The sequence below is a fragment of the Hylobates moloch genome, unplaced genomic scaffold, assembly GCF_009828535.3.
Source record: "Hylobates moloch isolate HMO894 unplaced genomic scaffold, HMol_V3 SCAFFOLD_23, whole genome shotgun sequence".
In the NCBI taxonomy this organism is placed as follows: Eukaryota; Metazoa; Chordata; class Mammalia; order Primates; family Hylobatidae; genus Hylobates; species Hylobates moloch.
Genome location: NW_026652298.1, coordinates 38963417 through 38983459, shown reverse-complemented (window position 1 = coordinate 38983459; position 20043 = coordinate 38963417). Strand labels below are relative to the sequence as shown.

The 20043-nt window shown below is 49.7% G+C and overlaps 1 protein-coding gene and 3 non-coding genes across 5 annotated transcripts; all 4 read left to right on the top strand.

Moving 5' to 3' along the window:
- The first annotated feature begins 1213 nt into the window (after positions 1–1213).
- TRNAP-AGG (transfer RNA proline (anticodon AGG)) lies at positions 1214–1285 on the top strand. Its single transcript has one exon. It is a non-coding gene; the product is annotated as a tRNA-Pro (tRNA).
- Positions 1286–3058: 1773 nt separating this feature from the next.
- Positions 3059–3131, top strand: TRNAK-CUU (transfer RNA lysine (anticodon CUU)). Its single transcript has one exon. It is a non-coding gene; the product is annotated as a tRNA-Lys (tRNA).
- Positions 3132–5478: 2347 nt separating this feature from the next.
- Positions 5479–5551, top strand: TRNAR-CCU (transfer RNA arginine (anticodon CCU)). The gene has a single exon. It is a non-coding gene; the product is annotated as a tRNA-Arg (tRNA).
- Positions 5552–13603: 8052 nt separating this feature from the next.
- On the top strand, positions 13604–15878 carry LOC116462466 (olfactory receptor 1F1). 2 transcript variants are annotated; one of them, XM_032144983.2, is made up of 2 exons: positions 13604–13683; positions 14928–15878. In XM_032144983.2, exon 2 carries the CDS (start codon positions 14940–14942, stop codon positions 15876–15878), a length of 939 nt encoding a protein of 312 aa, XP_032000874.1. In that variant the 5' UTR covers positions 13604–13683; positions 14928–14939. The 2 variants fall into 2 exon arrangements, with proteins under 2 accessions (XP_032000874.1, XP_058289770.1); XM_058433787.1 differs by lacking the exon at positions 13604–13683 and adding an exon at positions 14142–14160.
- Positions 15879–20043: the final 4165 nt, after the last annotated feature.

The window sequence follows — 20043 nt, the reverse complement described above, 5'->3', positions numbered from 1 at the left end:
TGGTCGCTCCAGGGGCATAAATGTTTTCTATGATTCGAGTATGGCGGCTCCAGTCCCAGGTGAGCCCTACTCCGCTTAAAATTCCAGTTTATTCGGAGAAGGGGAGAACATGGGAAGCCGGGGAGAAGGGAGGGGAGTGAGTGAGAGGAGGGAGGCGGGGAAGACCGGGCAGCCGCGGGCAGCACTTCAGTCGGCCCTGGCAGGGTGGGGGTCTCGGCCCCTGTCTCCACGCCCAGACCCCAGGGCCTTCCCACTGAGAGCGAGGAAATTCGCGGCTTGGATCTGGAAGGGACAGGGAGCCCCTTTTAGCCCAGATCTGCCGGATTCTCGGGAATCAGATGAAATCTGGAAACAGGTAAGGGCAGAGTGACAGTAAAGGGTGCTCCGGAACCGACGCCCGACGCCTGCTGCCCCACGGGCTTCATTCTTCCTCCTCCTCACTTCCTGGGGACTGGAGGTCCCTCCAGCTCCCCCCAGTGAAGGGCAAGGGGGCGCATCGCAGAATCGCCCCTGGTGCGCAGCGTGGTTGGTGGCGTAAGCCGTCTTCTCCGAGGGCTCAGCCATCCTGGGCACTTGAGGCCAGGCAGGCGCTGCGGGGCTGGTTCAGCCGGTGGAGAAAAGAGACTCTCAGCGTCAGCCTTTAGGGTTCGAGGCCCACGTGGGAAGCTCGCTTTCTGGGTTTTGGCTTCCCTGGGGAGAAGGGAGGACTGGAGCCAGAGAAGCGTGAGGTGCGGCGAGGTAGGGTGCCTGGTGGCTGGTATCTCGTGCACTCGGTCAGGCCTTTATTGAACACCCATTGGTGCCACGCTGAGGGACTGCAGCATTTCCAAGGTGGACGTCCAGTGATCGCGGCTCGCAGACCCTCAGCGCAGCCGCTGCCTGCTATTGGGAGGTTCCCATGTCCTGCGGAAGCTGGAGCTCCTCACTGCGCGCCTCGGAGACGCCGAATTCCCAGCCCAAGGCCGAGTGGCGGTGGCGGGCGAGGACCCAGGGCCCTTCTGGGTTGTGGGAGCGCCAGGGCTGCTCCCCATTTTGTGCGTCACGGAGGAGGGGCCGGGGCTCTGGGCTCCCGCCACACCCATCCGCCCTTGAAATTGCCCCTTCCAGGCGGGTCTGAAATAACAGTTTACTCCCTGGGTCCTGCTGGGTCCGCCCCCGCCGCCCCCAGGATGCTAGGACGCCCACAAAGACAACCTTAATGAGTAACTTGTGTGGCTCGTTGGTCTAGGGGTATGATTCTCGCTTAGGGTGCGAGAGGTCCCGGGTTCAAATCCCGGACGAGCCCGGCTTTTGGTGCAGGGTAAAAGTCGTTTCCTGCTCTTTCTTAGATTTGGCTCGACCTACAGACCTCAGCGCAGAACGTGGACACCCTGCAAAGGTAATTTGTACAAAGGTCTCAAGCTATGTTGACGCCGCCTACTATCCCACTGCCTCTTCTTAAAATTCATCTAGAGTCCTGTCACCAGTGTTGCCAGAGCCCTTTTGACAAGCTATTTTTTGTCGTTTGTTTGGTTTTTGGTGGCTTTTTTTTGTTGTTGTTACTTCTGTCAGTGCAAACTCGAGGCACCGAAGAAGAGACAAGTGCCTATACACAATAAGAGCCGAATCTTCACAGTCAGACGCCTTAAAAGGTCTAGCCTGGGACTCCCACCCACTATCCCTGGCTCTAGCAGTCGCAGTCTTAACGAGAGAGTGAGCCAGGCACTTGAGCAGAGGAGATAAGCTATGGGTGTTTGTATCTGGGGTCCAGAGGCCTCTCCCTCCCCACATCCCGTCACTCCTCACCTGCGTGTAGACTCTTGGGGCTCCTCTGCTCCCCCGTCCTAGTTTTGGAAGGAGCACGGACTGAACCCTGGAGCCCGGGTACCCGGTCCTGAGTCCCAGCGCCCACCAGGACTGGGGCCTCCTCTGGTCTACTCTGAGGACAGATTCTATTGGCAGGGACTTCATTTTTGTTTGGGACGCTGGGTTTGAGAACGTGCTATGAACCAAGAATCAAAGAAATTTTCAAGGAAAATGGACCCAGCACAAGGAGGCAGGGAGCAGTGGCTGACGCCTGTAATCCCAGCACTTTGGGAGGCTGAGGCGGGTTAATCACCTGATGTCAGGAGTTTGAGACCATCCTGGCCAACATGGTAAAACCCTGTCTCTACTAAAAATACAAAAATTAGTCGGGCATGGTGGCGGGCGCCTGTAATCCCAGGTACTAGGAAGGATGAGGCAGGAGAATCGCTTGAACCCCGGAGATGGAGGTTTCAGTGAGCTGAAATGGCGCCAGTGCACTCCAGCCTGGGTCACAAGGTGAGACTCCATCTAAAAAAAAAAAGCAAGCAAAACAAGATATCATGAACAACAAGTCATCAACAGTAGGCAACAGAAACAAAATTGCAAACATTTTGGATGCAGAGTATTAGGAAGATTGTAATACAATTATCCTTAGGAAAGGCAATAAAGAAAATATCTTTGACAACAGGACCTATGTAAAATGCTCTCCTTTCAACCTTCTAGATTGAAAAGAGAACCAAATAGTTCTAGATATAAAAGCACACGGTAATGGAGACGGAACAGCTAGATGCACGTCACAGTAGGTTACAGTGCAGAGCGACACCTGCGAGGGCTTCTGCGAGCTCCCAGTGAGCTTCAGGCATTCTGTCTGCAGCTCCAAAGATGGGTTAATTTGCCCGATACACAGCAGAACTCTCCTGTTCCTGTAATTCGAGTGGCCTCAAAAAAGAGTTTGTCGTTGACTCCTTCAGGTGCGTGCAGTGTGGGTATGTTTTTTCTCTTTCTGAAAGGAGGACATTTCAGCGGACGGCAGAGAATACAGATTTATGCCAGCGCCGTGCGGAAAGAGCCTCTGGCGGGTCACCCCCATTTATGGGAGATCGCAGAGTGGTGAGCCAAGTCTTGCACTAGCGGGGATGTCGGGGCGGAACTGAACCTGTTGTGGGGGACCCCCAGTGTGCCCTGGTTTATGGGGCTGATTCATTACGTCACTTAGTTTCTACTATTCTCATGCTACCCCGCCAATTACTAGACATAAAATGTTCCCAGAGAAGCCCGGCTAGCTCAGTCGGTAGAGCATGAGACTCTTAATCTCAGGGTCGTGGGTTCGAGCCCCACGTTGGGCGACTTGTTTTCTTCCTTGCTACCTTGGAGTTCTGGAAACAGCCAGCATTTAATGAACACTACCAGGTGCCACATCGCGCTCTGTGATAGTATCCCCTCAATGATTGAATTTTGGTCTCCGCGCGCTCCCAGCAGCGAGGATCGTCAGTGAAATGACCAAAGGCAGCACCGGAACGGGCTGGTTGCCAGCCGGGGGCAGAGGGGCAGGGGCGGGTGAGAACACAGGGGCCACAGGATGGATGTGATTGGTGCAGGGGCCTCTCCCCACTTTGTGCGGTGCGGAGAGGGGCCGGGGCGCTGGCCCACTCGCCGAGTCTGCAATCCCAGTCTCTTCTCACTTTGCTTTCGCAGGCTTGAGCTTTATCGCTCCAAGTACTCCACGACTGCCCCAAAGGAAAGTAAATCTCCTGCTACGGTGTCTCGTTGGTCTAGGGATATGATTCTCGCTCGGGGTGCGAGAGGTCCCGAGTTCAAGTCCCGGACGAGCCTCTCTCCCTGTTTTTGAGACAGAGTCTCGCTCGGTCTTCCAGGCTGGAGTGCAGTGTCGCTATCTCCACTCAATGCAAGCTCCGCCTCCTGGGTTCACGCCATTCTCCTGCCTCAGCCTCCTGAGTAGCTGGGACTACAGGCGCCCGCCACCACGCCCGACTAATTTTTTGCATTTTTAGTAGAGACGGGGTTTCACCATTTTAGCCAGGATGGTCTTGATCTCCTGACCTCGTGATCCGCCCGCCTCGGCCTCCCGAAGTGCCGGGATGACAGGCGTGAGCCACCTCGCCCGGCCCACAGCCATGCACTTTCAAGGGCTCAAGTCCAGGGTTTACTCCAGTGAGACTCAACCCCTCGGTCCTGGATTTTTCTCCTTCAATTTATAAAACATAAAGTCATCGGGGGAATTTAGAATATGGATTGTATATTAGATCGTCTTGTTTTATGAGTCTCTGAGGTCCCGGAAGCTCCCTTGGTGGGATGAGTATCTTGAGCAGCTTCAACTCTGCTGAATTTTTACCACTGGGTAAATGACAGTCACAGCGGATTCCAGGGGTCGTGTCCGCGATCCCGGGGGCGTCGGCTTTGAGCAGCCTCAAGGGGAGGGTTTTGTCTGTCTCTTTGCTTCCTCTCGCGCCGAGCCTGGAAAAGCGAGGTGCAGGGTAGAATCTCCCGGGCCGCCTCCGTGTCCCGGACGTTGGCCCAGCTCTGAGTCGTGGCGCTCGGCCCTGGGGTGCGGCGCGGGGGGCTGCTAAGAGGGCGCTGACTTGGGCTTGCAGTTGAGCTTCTGGGGGTCCGGTGGGGTGTCTGACTCGCGCCGTCTGCAATCTTCCTCCCCGGTACTGTGCCCTGCGGGATTAAAAAAAAAAGTTTTAAAAAATGTTTTATTTTTTTGAAATGTAGTCGTCCTCTGTCGCCCAGGCTGGAATGCAGTGGAGCGATCTGGGCTCACTGCAGCCTCCGCCTCCCGGTTTCAAGCGATTTTCCTGCCTCAGCCTTCCGAGTAGTTGGAAGAGCCACCACATCCGGCTAATTTTCGTGTTTTTAGTAAAGACGGGGTTTCGCCATATTGGCCAGGCTGGCCTCGAACTCCTGACCTCAGGTGATCCACCCGCCTTGGCCTCCCAAAGTGCTGAGATTACTGGCGCGAGCCACCTCGCCCGGCCCCTGCAGGATCTTTTGTCATGCCCTGGGCCCCAGGAGGACCTGACCTTTTTTAAACACACGGTAGGGCTGTCAAGGGTCTCGCGTCAAGGCTCAGTGCTCCACCGACCCACCCAGCCCGAGACCTCCGTTGCTCTCTGACTCCGAAGGAAAATCAAGTTCCTTCGGGCGCCCGGGACTCCCTCCTGGAGGATCAGACGAGTCGGGCTCCGCGAAGCCCATGCGGACTGGAGGATCGGAAACCACGCGGGAGAGGGCAGCGCCGGGGGCTCGAGGACGCAGCCTGCAGAGCTCTACGGGGACTGGGAGTTTTCTCTCCTTCACTATGGCGTCCCCGGCGACCCGAATGGAGGCTGCTGCGTTGCAAGAATTCAGCTAAGATTTTTTTTTTTTTTGAGGCAAGATCTCACTCCCGTCGCCCAGGCTGGAGTGCAGTGGCGCCATCTCGGCTCCCTGCAGCCTCCACTTCCTAGGCTCAAGCGATCCTCCAGTCTCAGCCTCCCAAGTAGATGGGACCACAGGCGAGCACAACCACACCTGGCTAATTTTAAAATTTTTTTGTAGAGACAGGGTCTCGCTATATTGCTCAAGCTGGCATACTTTCTTGAATAAATGTCCAAACCAATTGTAGGGTCATTTTCTAGCCACCCACGATAAGTTATTCTTTTAATATTCTCAGTAGGGTACTTGGTAACTGCCCCAGTGGCCTAATGGATAAGGCACTGGCCTCCTAAGCCAGGGATTGTGGGTTCGAGTCCCACCTGGGGTAAGACAGCACTGACCTTTGCTGACCTTGGGGTAAGGCAGCACACCTTTTAAAAAGGACAAAGCATGGAGACACATAGGTAGAAAAACTTTACAAGAATAAGAAGCAAGGGCATGAATTTGGAAGTAAAACAGGGCATTAAACTCAAAGACACACAATCTCCCCCCTCTCTCTAGGATAAGAAGAGTGAAGATTTTACTTACCTCTCTCCACACCAAAGGGACAAGAAAAAGCAATATACAGCTTTTGTATACATCAAAGTGGGAAAATGTTGGAGGCTGGTTTTCTGTTTTGGTTTGTTTGGTTTGGTTTGTCTTTTGGTTTTAGAAAGCAACCTTTGTATACACACCTCTTTGACCCGCAAGTTCCATTTCATAGAAATAAAAGTACCATGTATGTACAAGGATGTTTTATTGCAGTAATTTTGTTCAAAAACGGGAAGGGGGATGACCATGAATAGGGGATGAAGTGAATACAGTTTGTTTCATTAATGTTGTTCAACCTCAGAAAAGAACGTTCAATCCATCGTGGTTGACTTGGATATCCCCCACAGGAGAGATGTGTGACACACTTTACAAAACAAGCAGCCACTCCGAGGCCCCAGATGTTTGTATATGATCAGTGCCAAAGGCTCTTGGCACTCGGGCCAGAGGAGAGGAGGGGAGACAAAAGAGATTCTAATAAAATGGAAAAATATGCAGGTCAAAAGTAAACAGGAACAGTAGAAAACAGAGGTCTATTTTGGAATTTAAGGGGGGCACTTGCGAAATTGGAAGTGAGGTGGGCAGATGATCACGTGGACTTAATCTGGTTTATGATCGTGAGTGATTTAGGTCTCGCTATGTTGTTCAGGCTGGTCTGGAACTCCTGGGCTCAAGTTATCTTCCTGCCTCGGACTCCCAAAATGCTGGGATTACAGGCGTGAGCCACCGCCCTTCTTCTGTGACTTCTGATAGTGACTCCTGGGCGTGAAAGACCTCGTGAGTGGAGTCTTGGCATCAGTCCAGGATTTGGGGTCCAGCAAGTGCTGTCCAGATTGGCGTGTCACTCCGTGAGCACTCTGATGGTGGAAGGCCCCGTGTCCCCCGGAGCACAATACCAACCGTGCTCCGGGGAGCGCATCCCGGCCCAGGAGGGTGCGTCTTGCTCAGAGCCCGGGTCCTGGACCCAATCTCAGAACCTGCGCCTCCGGCGCTCTCCCCCCCTCCTTCCCTTCCTGCTGCCACGGAAACAGGAGAGAATCCTCCCTAAAAAGACAGCTAACTCATTGTGCTAATTGCGTTTACTATTAAAAAAAAAAAAAAGAAAACAGAAAAAAAGGCAAAAAACAAAACAACAAACGAATAAAAAACAGCTACCGCGACTTGTGTGCGGGTTAAACGACGCGCTGACTTTAAATGCGGGCGTCCATCCCAGTGAGAAAGGAAACAGGGCTGGGCGCGGTGGCTCAGAGAGGCAAGGCTGGCAGATTACCTGAGGTGAGGAGTTCGAGACCAGACTGGCTAACATGGTGAAACCCTGTCGCTACTAAAAATACAAAAAAATTAACCAGGCGTGGTGGGGGTGGCCTGTAATCCCAGCTACTCGGGAGGCTGAGGCAAGAGAATCGCTGGAGCCCGGGAGTTGGAGGTTGCAGTGAGCAGAGATCACACCATTGTATTCCAAGCCCGGGCTACAGAGTGGGACTCAAAAAAAAAAAAAAAGAAGTGAAGACCAGCAACTGCCTCTGATACGGAATCCACCCTCTTTCCTTTTCTGTTTTGAAAGTCCATTTTGTTAACTGCTATATTCCCAGTGCCTGGCACACAGAGGCGCTCGATACATATTTGAGAGCATGAATTACTTTATTGGGCAATGTGACCCCCGGTACATCTGGGCACCCCTTGGGACCGAGAACATAGGATGGGATGTACCCTCCCACCTGGGTGCACAGCCCCACCAGGTGGGTTTGGTCCCTGAGCCCCTGCCTGGGGCTTCCAGGACCCCAGAGTCTCTATGCCACCTGCCACCAGGACGCGTGGGTCACGTCTCTCCTGGCTGACTTTCTCTTCTCCTGGGAAGGGCAGGACCCAGCGAGCAGTTGGTGGCACTCCCTGATTCATCCTCACGTTCATGTCAAGTGGTGGGCACACACTCCATTATCAGAAAACCTTGCAGTCATGCCCGGCTAGCTCATGCGGGAGAGCATGAGACTCTTAATCGCAGGGTCGTGGGTTTGAGCCTGTGTTGAGCACATGTTTCCTTTTCCTTTGCAGCCCTAGGCTGCAGAGAGGGTTGAGACATGGAGTACCCTCAAGTCTTTGCCCAGTGAAAGATTTTGGATGAAGGTTAGTAATGTTTAGCAAGACTTAGGAGATGCTAATCAGGGCCATTACAAGTTTTAGAGTAAACATATTATTATTGTTATTTTGAGATGGGGTCGCCCTCTGTTGCCCAGGCTGGAGTGCAGTGGTATGATTATAGCTCACTACGTCCTTGACCTCCCAGGCTGAGGATATCCTCCCCCCTCAGCCTCCTAAGTAGCTGGGACCACAGGCATGCACTACGACACCCAGCTAATTTTTAAAATTATTTTTGTAGAGATGGGATCTCACTCTTGTTGCCCAGGCTGGTCTTGAACTCCTGGGCTCAAGAGATCCTCCTGCGTTGGCTTCCCAAAGTGCCGGGATTACAGACGTAAGCCACCATGACTGGCAATGAAATTAATCTTTTTTTTTTTTTTGAAATGGAGTTTCGCTTTTGTTGCCCAGGCTGGAGTGCAATGGCATGGTCTCGGCTCACTGCAACCTCCGTGTCCTGGGTTCAGGCAAGTCTCCAGCCTCACCTCAGTCTCCCAAGTAGCTGGGATTACTGGCACCCGCCACCATGCCCAGCTATTTTGTTGTTGTTGTCGTCGTTGTTGTTGTTTTGTTTTGTTTTTTTTGAGATGGAGTCTCACTCTGTTGACCAGGTTGGAGTGCAGTGGTGCAATCTCAGCTCACTGCAACCTCCGCCTGCCGGCTTCAAGTGATTCTCCTGCCTCAGCCCCCCGAGTAGCTGGGATTACAAGAGTGCGCGACTGCACCTAATTTTTGCATGTTTTTCAGTAGAGACAGAGTTTGACCATGTTGGCCAGGCTAGTCTCAAACTCCTGACCTCAGGTGATCCGCTCTTCCCAGCCTCCCAAAGTGCTGGGATTACTCACGCCTGGCCTTTTCTCTTTTTTTTGTATTTTTATTTTTATTTTATTATTATTTTTTTTGAGACGGAGTCTTGCTCTGTTGCCCAGGCTGGAGTGCAGTGGCGCAATCTCGGCTCACTGCAAGCTCCGCCTCCCAGGTTCACGCCATTCTCCTGCCTCAGCCTCTCCGAGTAGCTGGGACTACAGGTGCCCGCCACCACGCCCGGCTAATTTTTTTTTGTATTTTTTTAGTAGAGACGGGGTTTCACCGTGGTCTTGATCTCCTGGCCTCGTGATCCGCCCGCCTCGGCCTCCCAAAGTGCTGGGATTACAAGCGTGAGCCACCGCGCTCGGCCTTTTTTGTACTTTTAGTAGAGATGGGGTTTCACCATGTTGGCCAGGCTGGTCTGAAACTCTTGACCTCAGGTGGTCTGCCCGCCTCGGCGTCCCAAAGTGCTGGGATTACAGGTGTGAGCCACTGTGCCTGGCTCAAAACTAATCTTAATAATACATTTTATTTGAACAAATGTTTTGTGTCACATGTAATCAATACATACATTATTAATGAGATAGATTATGTTGTTGTTGGTTTTTTTTTTCTGTCATTCTAAACCTTCAAAATCTGGCGTACTTTCCTCTAAGGCACATCTCAATTTGGACAGCCCACATGTCAAGGGCTCTAGAGCCACCTGCTGCCGGGGGCCAATTCCTCAGACAGCACAGGCCTAGATCTGACTACAAGCTTGAATGCAACTGGGGAGAGAGGGAGAAGGAGGAGGAAGAGAGAGGGAGAGAGAGAGAGAGACAGAGAGAGAGAGATTATAAGGAATTGGCTCACGCAGATGGAGGCTAACAGGTCCCCAAGTCTGCAGGGTGAGTTGGCAAACTGGAGACCCAGCAGAGCTGATGGTGTGGTTCTAATCCGGAGGCTGGCAGGCGGCAGGAGACCCAGGAAAAGCGGGTGTTTTCATTGGATTCTGAAGGCAAGAAATAGCCGGGGTGCCATCTGGCTGAGGCAGGCAGGCTGACATGTTTCCCCTTTCGGTGGTGGGGATCACACATGCAGAGAGAGGACACGCTTAACCCCTTAAGCAGGGGAAATGCTTGATGAACATGGGTGTTTTAGGGGAATCAACACAGTTCTGTACAGATACGCAAGTGGGGACAGGGAACAGGAAGCTCTCCTGGGGCTGGTCTATGTTGGACCTGATGGTGGCAGCTGGCAGGCGATGAAAGAAAACAAAAGTGAGACTTTGTACTTCAGGCGAAAGGGTAGTGGCGAGGCCCTGCCTGGTAGAAACCATAAGGTATTCTGATCCTTTTTGTTTACCCTTAAGAAATCACAGCGGTGGACGTGGTGGCTCACGCCTGTAATCCCAGCACTTTGAGAGGCGAGGCAGGAGGATCACTTGAGCCCAAGCGTTCAAGATCAGCTTGAGCAATATGGCAAAACCCCATCTCTACAAAAAATACAAAAATTAGCTGGGCTTGGAGGCTGAGATGGGAGGATCGCTTGAGCCCAGGAGCTTGAGGCTGCAGTGAGCTGTGATCGCTCCACAGCACTCCAGCTTAGGTGACCGAGCAAGATCTTGTCACAAAAAACGAAAACAAAAACAAAATCAAAACCCATTAAAAAAGGTGAGGATGGTGGCTCACGCCTATAATCCCAGCAATTTGAGAGGCCAGGGCAGGAGGATCACTTGAGCTTAGGTGTTCCAGACCAGCCTGGGCCACATGGCGAGACCCTGTCTCTACAAAAAAAAAAAATTACCTGAACATAGTGGCATGTGTCTGTAGTCCCAGCTACTCAGGAGGCTGAGACAGGAGAATCACCTGAGCCTGGAGGGTTGAGCTGTGTTCATACCACTGCATTCCAGCCTAGGCACAGAGGGAGACCCTACCTCAAATAATAATAATAATAATAATGAAAATAAAAATATGTAATAAAAGAGATTAAAGAGCTGGGCACAGTGTCTCATGCCTGTAATCCCAGTATTTCAGGAGGCTGAGGTAAGAAGATTGCTTGAGCCCAGGAGTTCAAGACCATTCGAGACCAGCCTGGGCAACATAATGAGACATCATCTTCACAACATTTTTTAAATTAGCCAGGTGTGGTGATGGTCTCACTATGTTGCCCAGGCTGGTCTCAAACTCCTGAGCTGAAGCTATCCTCCCACCTTGGCCTCCCAAAGTGCTAGTGTTGACCATTGATATGATACCTTGGTTTTTGTATTCTTGGTTCAAAAGAATTTAAACAAGAGACACACAGCAAAACAAATGCAGCATAGAGTAATTTCTTGGAAAAGAAAAAGGATATTTTGAAAGTTATGGGTGGGTGCGGTGGCTCACACTTGTAATCTGTCAGCACTTTGAGAGACCAAGGTGGGTGGATCGCCTGAGGTCAGGAGTTCGAGACCAGCCTGACCAACATGGAGAAACCCCCGTCTCTACTAAAAACACAAAATTAGCTGGGCATCGTAGCACATGCCTGTAATCCCAGCTACTCAGGAGGCTGAGGCAGGAGAATGGCGTGGACCTGGAAGGCAGAAGTTGCAGTAAGCCAAGATTGCGCCACTGCACTCTAGCCTGGGCGACAGAGCAAGACTTCATCTCAAAACAAACAAAAAACAAATAAACAAACAAACAAAGAACCAGGAAAAGGTCAATTTGAAGACAGATAAGATCAGAATGCACATGCTCTGCAGAAGGGAAAGTACCTACTGAAGATAGCTTTGCTTGAATGACCTCAATTACAAGGTGAATGCTGAGGCTTACTGTGCTGACTGTGTGGTCACCACAGTTGCTGTGTCCCAAGAACATGGTCACTTTCTTGACTATCCATCCTGCCTCACTAGGATTACAGGTGTGACCCACCATGCCTGACCAATGGCATTAATTACATTCACAATGTATGCAATAATCACCATTATCTGTTTCCAAAACGTTTTCATTTCAAACGAATTCTATAACCATTAAGCAATAACTCCCCCCACATCCCATTCCCCAGCTGTTAATAACCTTTAATCTACTTCCTGTCTCTATGGATTTGCCTACTCTAGACATTTCATATAAGTAGAATAATACATTATTGTTCTTTTATATCTGGCTTCTTTTACTTAGCATAACGTCTCAGGGTCCATCCACACTGTAGTGTGTGTCAGTGCTTCATTCCTTTTTTATGGATGAATAATATTCCATCATAAGGATCTACCACATTTTGTTTATCTATTCATCTGTTGATGGATACTTGCGTTATTTTCACATTTTGGCCATTGTGACTAATGTACAATAATTGTTGTACAAATAACTGTTTGAGTCCCTGTTTTCAATTCTTTTGGATGTGAACCTAGGAATGGAATTGCTGGATTGTATGGTAATTCTACGTTTAGCTCCTGGGGGAACCACCCAACTGTTTTCCCCAGCAGTTGCATCATTTTACATTCTCACCAGCAATGTAGAGCTCTAGTTTCTCTACATCCTTGCCAACACTTGTCATTTTTGTTTGCTTGTTTAATTATTGCCAAATACGTGGAGGAAGAGGGGAACTCCTGTCCTCCTCCATTTAGTCCTGGTGATAATGTCCATCACTGGATTCCCGCATGGAATGGATTGAATTGATGATCCAGAATGATGAGAGTACCCCGTTCTTCCATGCAGAATGGCTGGTTCAGGTTTAGACACATGACCCACGAAGGGATGATCACAACCTTACCTGGAGTTGAGGTACGAGGCAGGGCTCGGACACTGGACCAAATTGAAGATTAGCTAAAAGAGATGGGGTGGAAGCAGCTTTCCATAAGACATACCCACCAGTGACACCCAGGTGTCACCGCCCCTTTCCATAGCAATGACTCAATGACCCAAACGTTACTACCCCTTCCCTAGAAATTTCTGCATAAACTCCGCCTTATTCTACATGTACTTAAAAAGGAGTATAAATATGGCTGCAAAACTGCCCAGAGCTGTTACTCTCAGCACACTGCAGAGGGGGAGCCCTCCTCTGCAGAAGCAGTCAGGGAGCTGTAACACTGCCTGCTGCTTTAGTAAAGCTGTTTTCTTCTACCACTGGCTCGCCCTTGTATTCTTTCCTGGGCAAAGCCAAGAACCCTTGCAGACTAGGCCTCACTTTGGGGCTCGCTTGTCCTGCATCAGTACATGTTATTAATAAATAAACATTGGTAGAGAGAAGTTTCATGTGCCCTGTGGCTCCTAGTCTGGAAGGATGTGAATTTGGAGCCACTGTTGGACATCTTGCTGCCACATGAGGAGAGGTAATCTGCAGAATGAAGCTGAGCAGAAGCCGACACAGTAGTGAGACAGAGAAATACAGAGTCCTGATGTTATTATTCAGATCCCTGAATTTGGTTTGGCCTGAAACACAAAGGCTTTGCAAGAAGACACCCTGGATTTTGTAATGACATTAACCTGTCATTTCTCTCTAGGCTGATATGAGTTGGTTTTCTATCGCTTACAAACAATGTCTTTGCTAATTCAGTGGCCATTCTCCTCCTCCTCCCCAGATCTTTCGTAATTAGCTTTATGGATTGTTTGTTGTTCTTGTTGTTTAAGACGAAGTCTCGCTCTGTTGCCCAGCCTGGTGGGCATGGTAGTGCATGCCTGTAGTACCTTGCCTGGGCAACAAGAATGAAATTCCATCTCAAAATAATAATAATAATAATAATAATAATAATAATAATTTAATATCTTTAGCCTCCACCTAGTGGACATGGTCTTAGCCCAGTGCATTGATGAGGTTGAGAGTCACGAGATATTTAACATAAATTACCTAATTTAGTTATTACAACCCTACAAGGTGAATATTATCTCTCCACTCTACAGATGATGGGAGCTGGTGATTCAGTGGAGGTTACTAGCTCTCCCAAGGCTATACAACTGGTAATGGTGGATCTGGAAATTGCGTGCTGGTCTGTGAAAATCCAAAGGTTATCTTCTTAATCCCAGTACAGCTTCACAGGTATCTCCCAACAAGATCAGCATCCCAGCTGGGTGGGGGAAAAAATACAGGGTTGCGAGTTTCCTCTAGCAGAAGGGTTGTTGCCAATGATTACCCCTTAGATTGCATCATTTTCAGTGTTGCCAAATGCTGACGCAGGAATTACATACGACAAAGCTTTATCGTCAGTGTTGGACACAAAAGAGCCAAGGAGGGGAACGGACAATTACTCTCTGCTTTTCTTAATGAGGCTCTCAGGGAATATCACCCTAGTGGCCATGGAGGCTCCTGTAAAGAGCTTGCCCTGTGATTCTTCCAAACATCCTTCCTGCATCAAGGGCTGAGTCTGTGCAGCCCAGCTCCTGATTCATGAGATACTCAGCCTCAAAGCTCCAGTGACGAGTCACCCTCCCTCAGACCAATAACCTCTGGCCAGGTCTGAAAAAGGGAAGCCAACCCAGGACTTCAGGAGACAGTGAGGACTGCTGCTGTTTCTGGGTAAGAGTCAGATCAGCGGCCAGGTGCGGTGGCTCACTCCTGTAATCCCAGGGCTTTGGGAGGCCAAGGCGGGCGGATCACAAGGTCAAGAGATAGGGACCATCATGGCCAACATGGTGAAACCCTGTCTCTACTAAAAATACAAAAATTAGCTGGGCGTGGTGGCATGTGCCTGTAATCCCAGCTACTTGGGAGGCTGAGGCAGGAGAATCACTTGAACTAGAGAGTAGAAGGTTGCAGTGAGCCAAGATCTCACCACTGCACTCTAGCCTGGCAACAGAGCGAGACTCCATTTAAAAAAAGAAAAAAAAGAGTCACATCAGTGAGACTTCACTGATAACTGCTTGCCAGGACGTAAAGACTCAGAGGGACCCTCCTTCCTTTCCATTATGTGGAGCCAGAAAAACAGTCCTGAGCTCAGGAGCAGTTCCTCGCAATCACCCAGTCAGTACCAGTCTCTGTCCTGTCTGTCTGACATCCTGAACTGTGGGGAACACAAACTGACTGAGTTTCTGCCCAGACTTCTGGGTTGTTCCATTTTAATTTTACAAATTGGACGCAGGGAGCTCAGTGGATATAGCCAAGAAGACCTGGCTCAGACTTCTGTAAACCTGAGCTCTGAACTAAGCAGTAGCAGCCCCAGCAGGGTTGACAATATTGTCATTTACGTCCCGCAAGCAAAATTCTACTGCCATTCCTGTGCTCCATCTTAACCAGCATTTTCGAAGCTTTTGCATTTCATCTTCTTTGTCTGCCTCTGTGTCCAGGATCCCAAGCCCATGAGCGGGACAAACCAGTCGAGTGTCTCCGAGTTCCTCCTCCTGGGACTCTCCAGGCAGCCCCAGCAGCAGCATCTCCTCTTCGTGCTCTTCCTCAGCATGTACCTGGCCACCGTCCTGGGGAACCTGCTCATCATCCTGGCCGTCAGCACAGACTCCCGCCTGCACACTCCCATGTACTTCTTCCTCAGCAACCTGTCCTTTGTGGACATCTGCTTCTCCTCCACCACCATCCCCAAGATGCTGGCCAATCACATACTCGGGACTCAGACCATCTCCTTCTGTGGCTGTCTCACACAGATGTATTTCGTTTTCATGTTTGTGGACATGGATAATTTCCTCCTAGCTGTGATGGCCTATGACCGCTTTGTTGCCGTGTGCCACCCCTTACATTACACAGCAAAGATGACCCATCAGCTCTGTGCCCTGCTGGTTGCTGGATCGTGGGTGGTTGCCAACCTGAATGTCCTTCTGCACACCCTGCTGATGGCTCGACTCTCATTCTGTGCAGACAATGCCATCCCTCACTTCTTCTGTGACGTGACTCCCCTACTAAAACTCTCCTGCTCAGACACACACCTCAATGAGGTCATAATCCTTAGTGAGGGTGCCCTGGTCATGATCACCCCATTTCTTTGCATCCTGGCTTCCTATATGCACATCACCTGCACTGTCCTGAGGGTCCCATCCACAAAGGGAAGGTGGAAAGCCTTCTCCACCTGTGGTTCTCACCTGGCTGTGGTTCTCCTGTTCTATGGCACCATCATTGCTGTGTATTTTAACCCTCTGTCCTCCCACTCAGCTGAGAAAGACACTATAGCTACTGTGTTGTATACAGTGGTGACTCCCATGCTAAACCCTTTCATCTACAGCCTGAGGAACAGGTACTTGAAAGGGGCTCTGAGAAAAGTAGTTGGCAGGGTGGTGTTTTCTGTCTGATGAAATAACCAAGACTGAATCTCATTCCCAAGGAAATTTATTTTTCACCAATTGAGTTTAATGCAGTAGTTGTTTCATTAAATGATATTCTTGCTAGTGACACATAGGGGGAGATCTTATTACTTATACTAAGTTAAACTATTAATTATAATTTTTTTTTGAGAGAGGGTCATGCTCTGTCACCCAGGCTGGAGTGCAGTGCCGCGATCTTGGCTTGCTGCACCCTCCATCTCCCAAGCTCAAGTCATCCTCCTGCCTCAGCCTTCTGAGTAGCTGGGACCACAGGTGTGTGCCACATGCCCAGCTAATTTTTTTTTTTTTTTGAGACGGAGTCTCGCTCTGTCACCAGGCTGGAGTGCTGTTGTGGGAAGTCAGGGACCCCGAATGGAGGGACCAGCTGGAGCCGTGGCAGAGGAACATAAATTGTGAAGATTTCATTTTAATATGGATATATATCAGTTCCTAAAATTAATACTTTTATAATTTCTTACACCTGTCTTTACTTCAATCTCTGAACATAAGTTGTGAAGATTTGATGCACATTTATCAATTCCCGAAATTAATACTTTTATAATTTCTCATGCCTGTCTTTAATCCCTTAACCCTGTTATCTTCATAAGCTGAGGATGTATGTCACCTCAGGACCACTGTGATAATTGTATCTAACTATATAAATTGATTGTAAAACATGTATGTTTGAACAATATGAAATCAGTGCACCTTGGAAAAGAACAGAATAACAGTGACTTTAGGGAACAAGGGAAGACAACCATAAGGTCTGACTGCCTGTGGGGTCGGGCAGAATAGAGCTATATTTTTCTTCTTGCAGACAGCCTATAAATGGACATGCAAGTAGGGAAGATATCGCTGAATTCTTTTCCTAGCAAGGAATATTAATAATTAAGACCTTGGGAAAGGAATGCATTCCTGGGGGGGAGGTCTATAAATGGCTGCTCTGGGAGTGTCTGTCTTATGTGGTTGAGATAAGGACTGACATATGCCCTGGTCTCCTGCAGTACCCTCAGGCTTATTAGTATGGGGAAAAAACCCCACCCTGGTGAATTTGAGGTCAGACAGTTTCTCTGCTCTTGAACCCTGTTTTCTGTTGTTTAAGATGTTTATCAAGACAATACGTGCACAGCTGAACATAGACCGTTATCAGGAGGTTTGTTGTTGTTGTTGTTGTTGGTTTTTTTTTTTTTTTTTGAGACGGAGTCTCGCTCTGTCACCCAGGCTGGAGTGCAGTGGCGCGATCTCGGCTCACTGCAAGCTCCACCTCCTGAGTTCACGCCATTCTCCTGCCTCAGCCTCTCCGAGTAGCTGGGACTACTGGCACCCGCCACCACGCCCGGCTAATTTTTTGTATTTTTAGTAGAGCCGGGGTTTCACCGTGGTCTCGATCTCCTGACCTCGTGATCCGCCCGCCTCGGCCTCCCAAACTGCTGGGATTACAATTGTGAGCCACCGCGCCCGGCCAGGAGGTTTTGATTTTGTCCTTTGCTTTGTGATCTTTGCTTTGCCTTTTGCCTTATGATCTTTACTGGCCTCAGAGGCATGTGATCTTTGTTCTCCTTTTTGCCCTTTGACACCTGTGATCTCTGTGACCTACTCCCTGTTCGTACACCCCCACCCCTTTTAAAGTCCTTAATAAAAACCTCCTGGTTTTGCGGCGCAGGTGGGTCCTACCGATATGTGATGTCACCCCCGGGGGCCTAGCTGTAAAATTCCTCTCTTTGTACTCTTTCTCTTTATTTCTCAGCTGGCAGACACTTAGGGAAAATAGAAAGAACCTATGTTGAAATATTAGGGGTGAGTTTCCCCAGTAGAGTGCAGTAGAGCCATCTCAGCTTCCTGCAACCTCCCGAGTAACTGGGACTACAGGTGTGCACCACCTGTGCAGCCCGGGTGAAGACTCACTGGCCTCATCCTCCTTTTATGTGTCCTCCGAAATGGTCAAGCATAAAGCCTGGGTCACAAAAACGCTAAGGCAAAAGAACAGTGGAGTGAGGCCGAGTGTGGTGGCTCATGCCAGTAATCCCAGCAGTTTGGGAGGCCAAGGCAGGTCTATCACCTGAGGTCAGGGGTTCAAGACCAGCCTGGCCAACATGGTGAAACCCTGTCTCTACTAAAAATACAAAAATTAGCTGGGCGTGGTGGCAGGTACCTGTAATGCCAGATAATCGGGTGATGAGGCAGGAGAATTGCTTAAACTTGGGAGGTGGAGGTTGCAGTGAGCCAAGATCAGGCCATTGCACTCCAGCCTGGGTGAAAGAGCAGGATTCTATCAAAAAAGGGAGGGGAGGGGAGGGAAATGGAGGAGAGGGGAGGGGAGGGAAGGGAGGGAAGAAAGAAAGAGCGGAGTGAAATGTGAGTACTACAGCGAGTAACAAGCATTTCAGATGAACCTGGAGCCCTGGTCCGCTTGTAGCCCAGGCAGTGCGGAGGTGAAGTGCCGCTGAACCTTGGGAACGGGCTAGGAGCACCCTGATTGGCTGCCTGATTTAGGGGGCGGGGTCAACCGGAGCCAGGACTTTGACATCAGGGAAACAAATCGACATTTGGTCTTCCCTCCGTCCAGACCACTGCCCCTGGCTCTCCTCTCAAGTCAGCTCCCACCCACACCTTCAAGAACCAAGTCAATGCCACCTCCTCCTCCATGAAGCCTCCAGATTCACTCTTCCGGCTCTCAGAGCTCTGTTTTTCTTTGGTTTATCATTCCCTCTCCACAAGGGCTTTCCACAGACTAGGAGACCTACAGACCCGAATACACACACGACTCACTTTGTATCTCGGTGTCCAGCACTGCTCCTAGACCAAAGGTGATCGTCAACTTTAATTGAAAGGAAAAAATATAGGTGAAGGCATATTGGCATACATTTTAATTTGGAGAGTGTTACTTTAGAATAAGAAAGAAATAGCAGAGTGAAATGGGAGTACTACACCAAGTAACTAGCACTTCAGATGAGCCTTGGGCCCTGGCCCACTTGTAGCCCAGGTGGTGCAGAGGTGAAGCAACACTGAACCTTGGGAACTGGCCAGAAGCACCCTGATTGGCTGCCTGACTTAGTGGGCGGGGTCAAATGACAAAAAATCATTTCGTTATTTGAAAGCTAGTGTCTACCTATGCATTATGGTACACCAAAAATCATAAAGAAGAAAATTTAAGTAACCCGTATCCTTGCAGCTCAAAGGTAATCACAGTTAGGCACTTGGAATATCGTTTTACAAAACTTGGCTGCAATCAATGCATATAATTTTGAGTTCTGATTTTCCACTTCCTACTTCCCATGTCAGTGGAGCTCTCAGAAATGTGATTTCTTTTTTGAGACAGAATCTCGCTCTGCTGCCAGGCTGGAGTGCAGTGGCACGACCTTGACTCACTGCAACCTCTGCCTCCCGGATTCAAGCAATTCTCCTGCCTCAGCCTTCCGAGTAGCTGGGACAACAGACAGGCACCAACACGCCCAGCTACTTTTTGTATTTTTAGTAGAGACGGAGTTTCACCATGTTGGCCAGGATTGTCTCCATCTCCTGACTTCGTGATCCCCCTGCTTCGGCCTCCCAAAGTGCTGGGATTACAGGCATGAGCCACCATGCTTGGCCCAGAAATTTGATTTTTTTTTTTTTGAGACAGAGTCTCTCTCTGTTGCCCAGGCTGGAGTGCAGTGGCATGATCTCCGCTCACTGCAAACTCCACCTCCCAGGTTCACATCATTCTCCTGCCTCAGCCTCCCGAGTAGCTGGGGCTACGGGCGCCCACCACCACGCCCGGCTAATTTTTTGTATTTTTGGTAGAGATGGGGTTTCACCGTGTTAGGCAGGATGGTCTCGAACTCCTGACCTCGTGATCTGCCCATCTCGGCCTTCCAAAGTGCTGGGATTACAAGCATGAGCCACTGTGCCTGGCCCCAGAAATTTGATTTTAATGGCTGCATAATATTTCATCACAGGGATGTGATATAATTCACCCATTCCCCAACTCTGAACAATTTCAAGTGTTTCTGTACCATAACAAACACTGCTGCACACTTCCTTGTGCGGGAATCGTTGTTTGTGTTTGTTATTGCCACAAGTATCCTGAGTGATCTATTTCTCCAGCTTGGAGTAAAAATGTCACCTTTCCTTTGTTATTCATTATTTCTGCCTAACCATACCCTGCCATTAC

Excerpts from the sequence above, each read along its gene's own strand:
- LOC116462466 (XM_032144983.2), top strand. The coding sequence starts at position 14,940 with ATGAGCGGGACAAACCAGTCGAGTGTCTCCGAGTTCCTCCTCCTGGGA.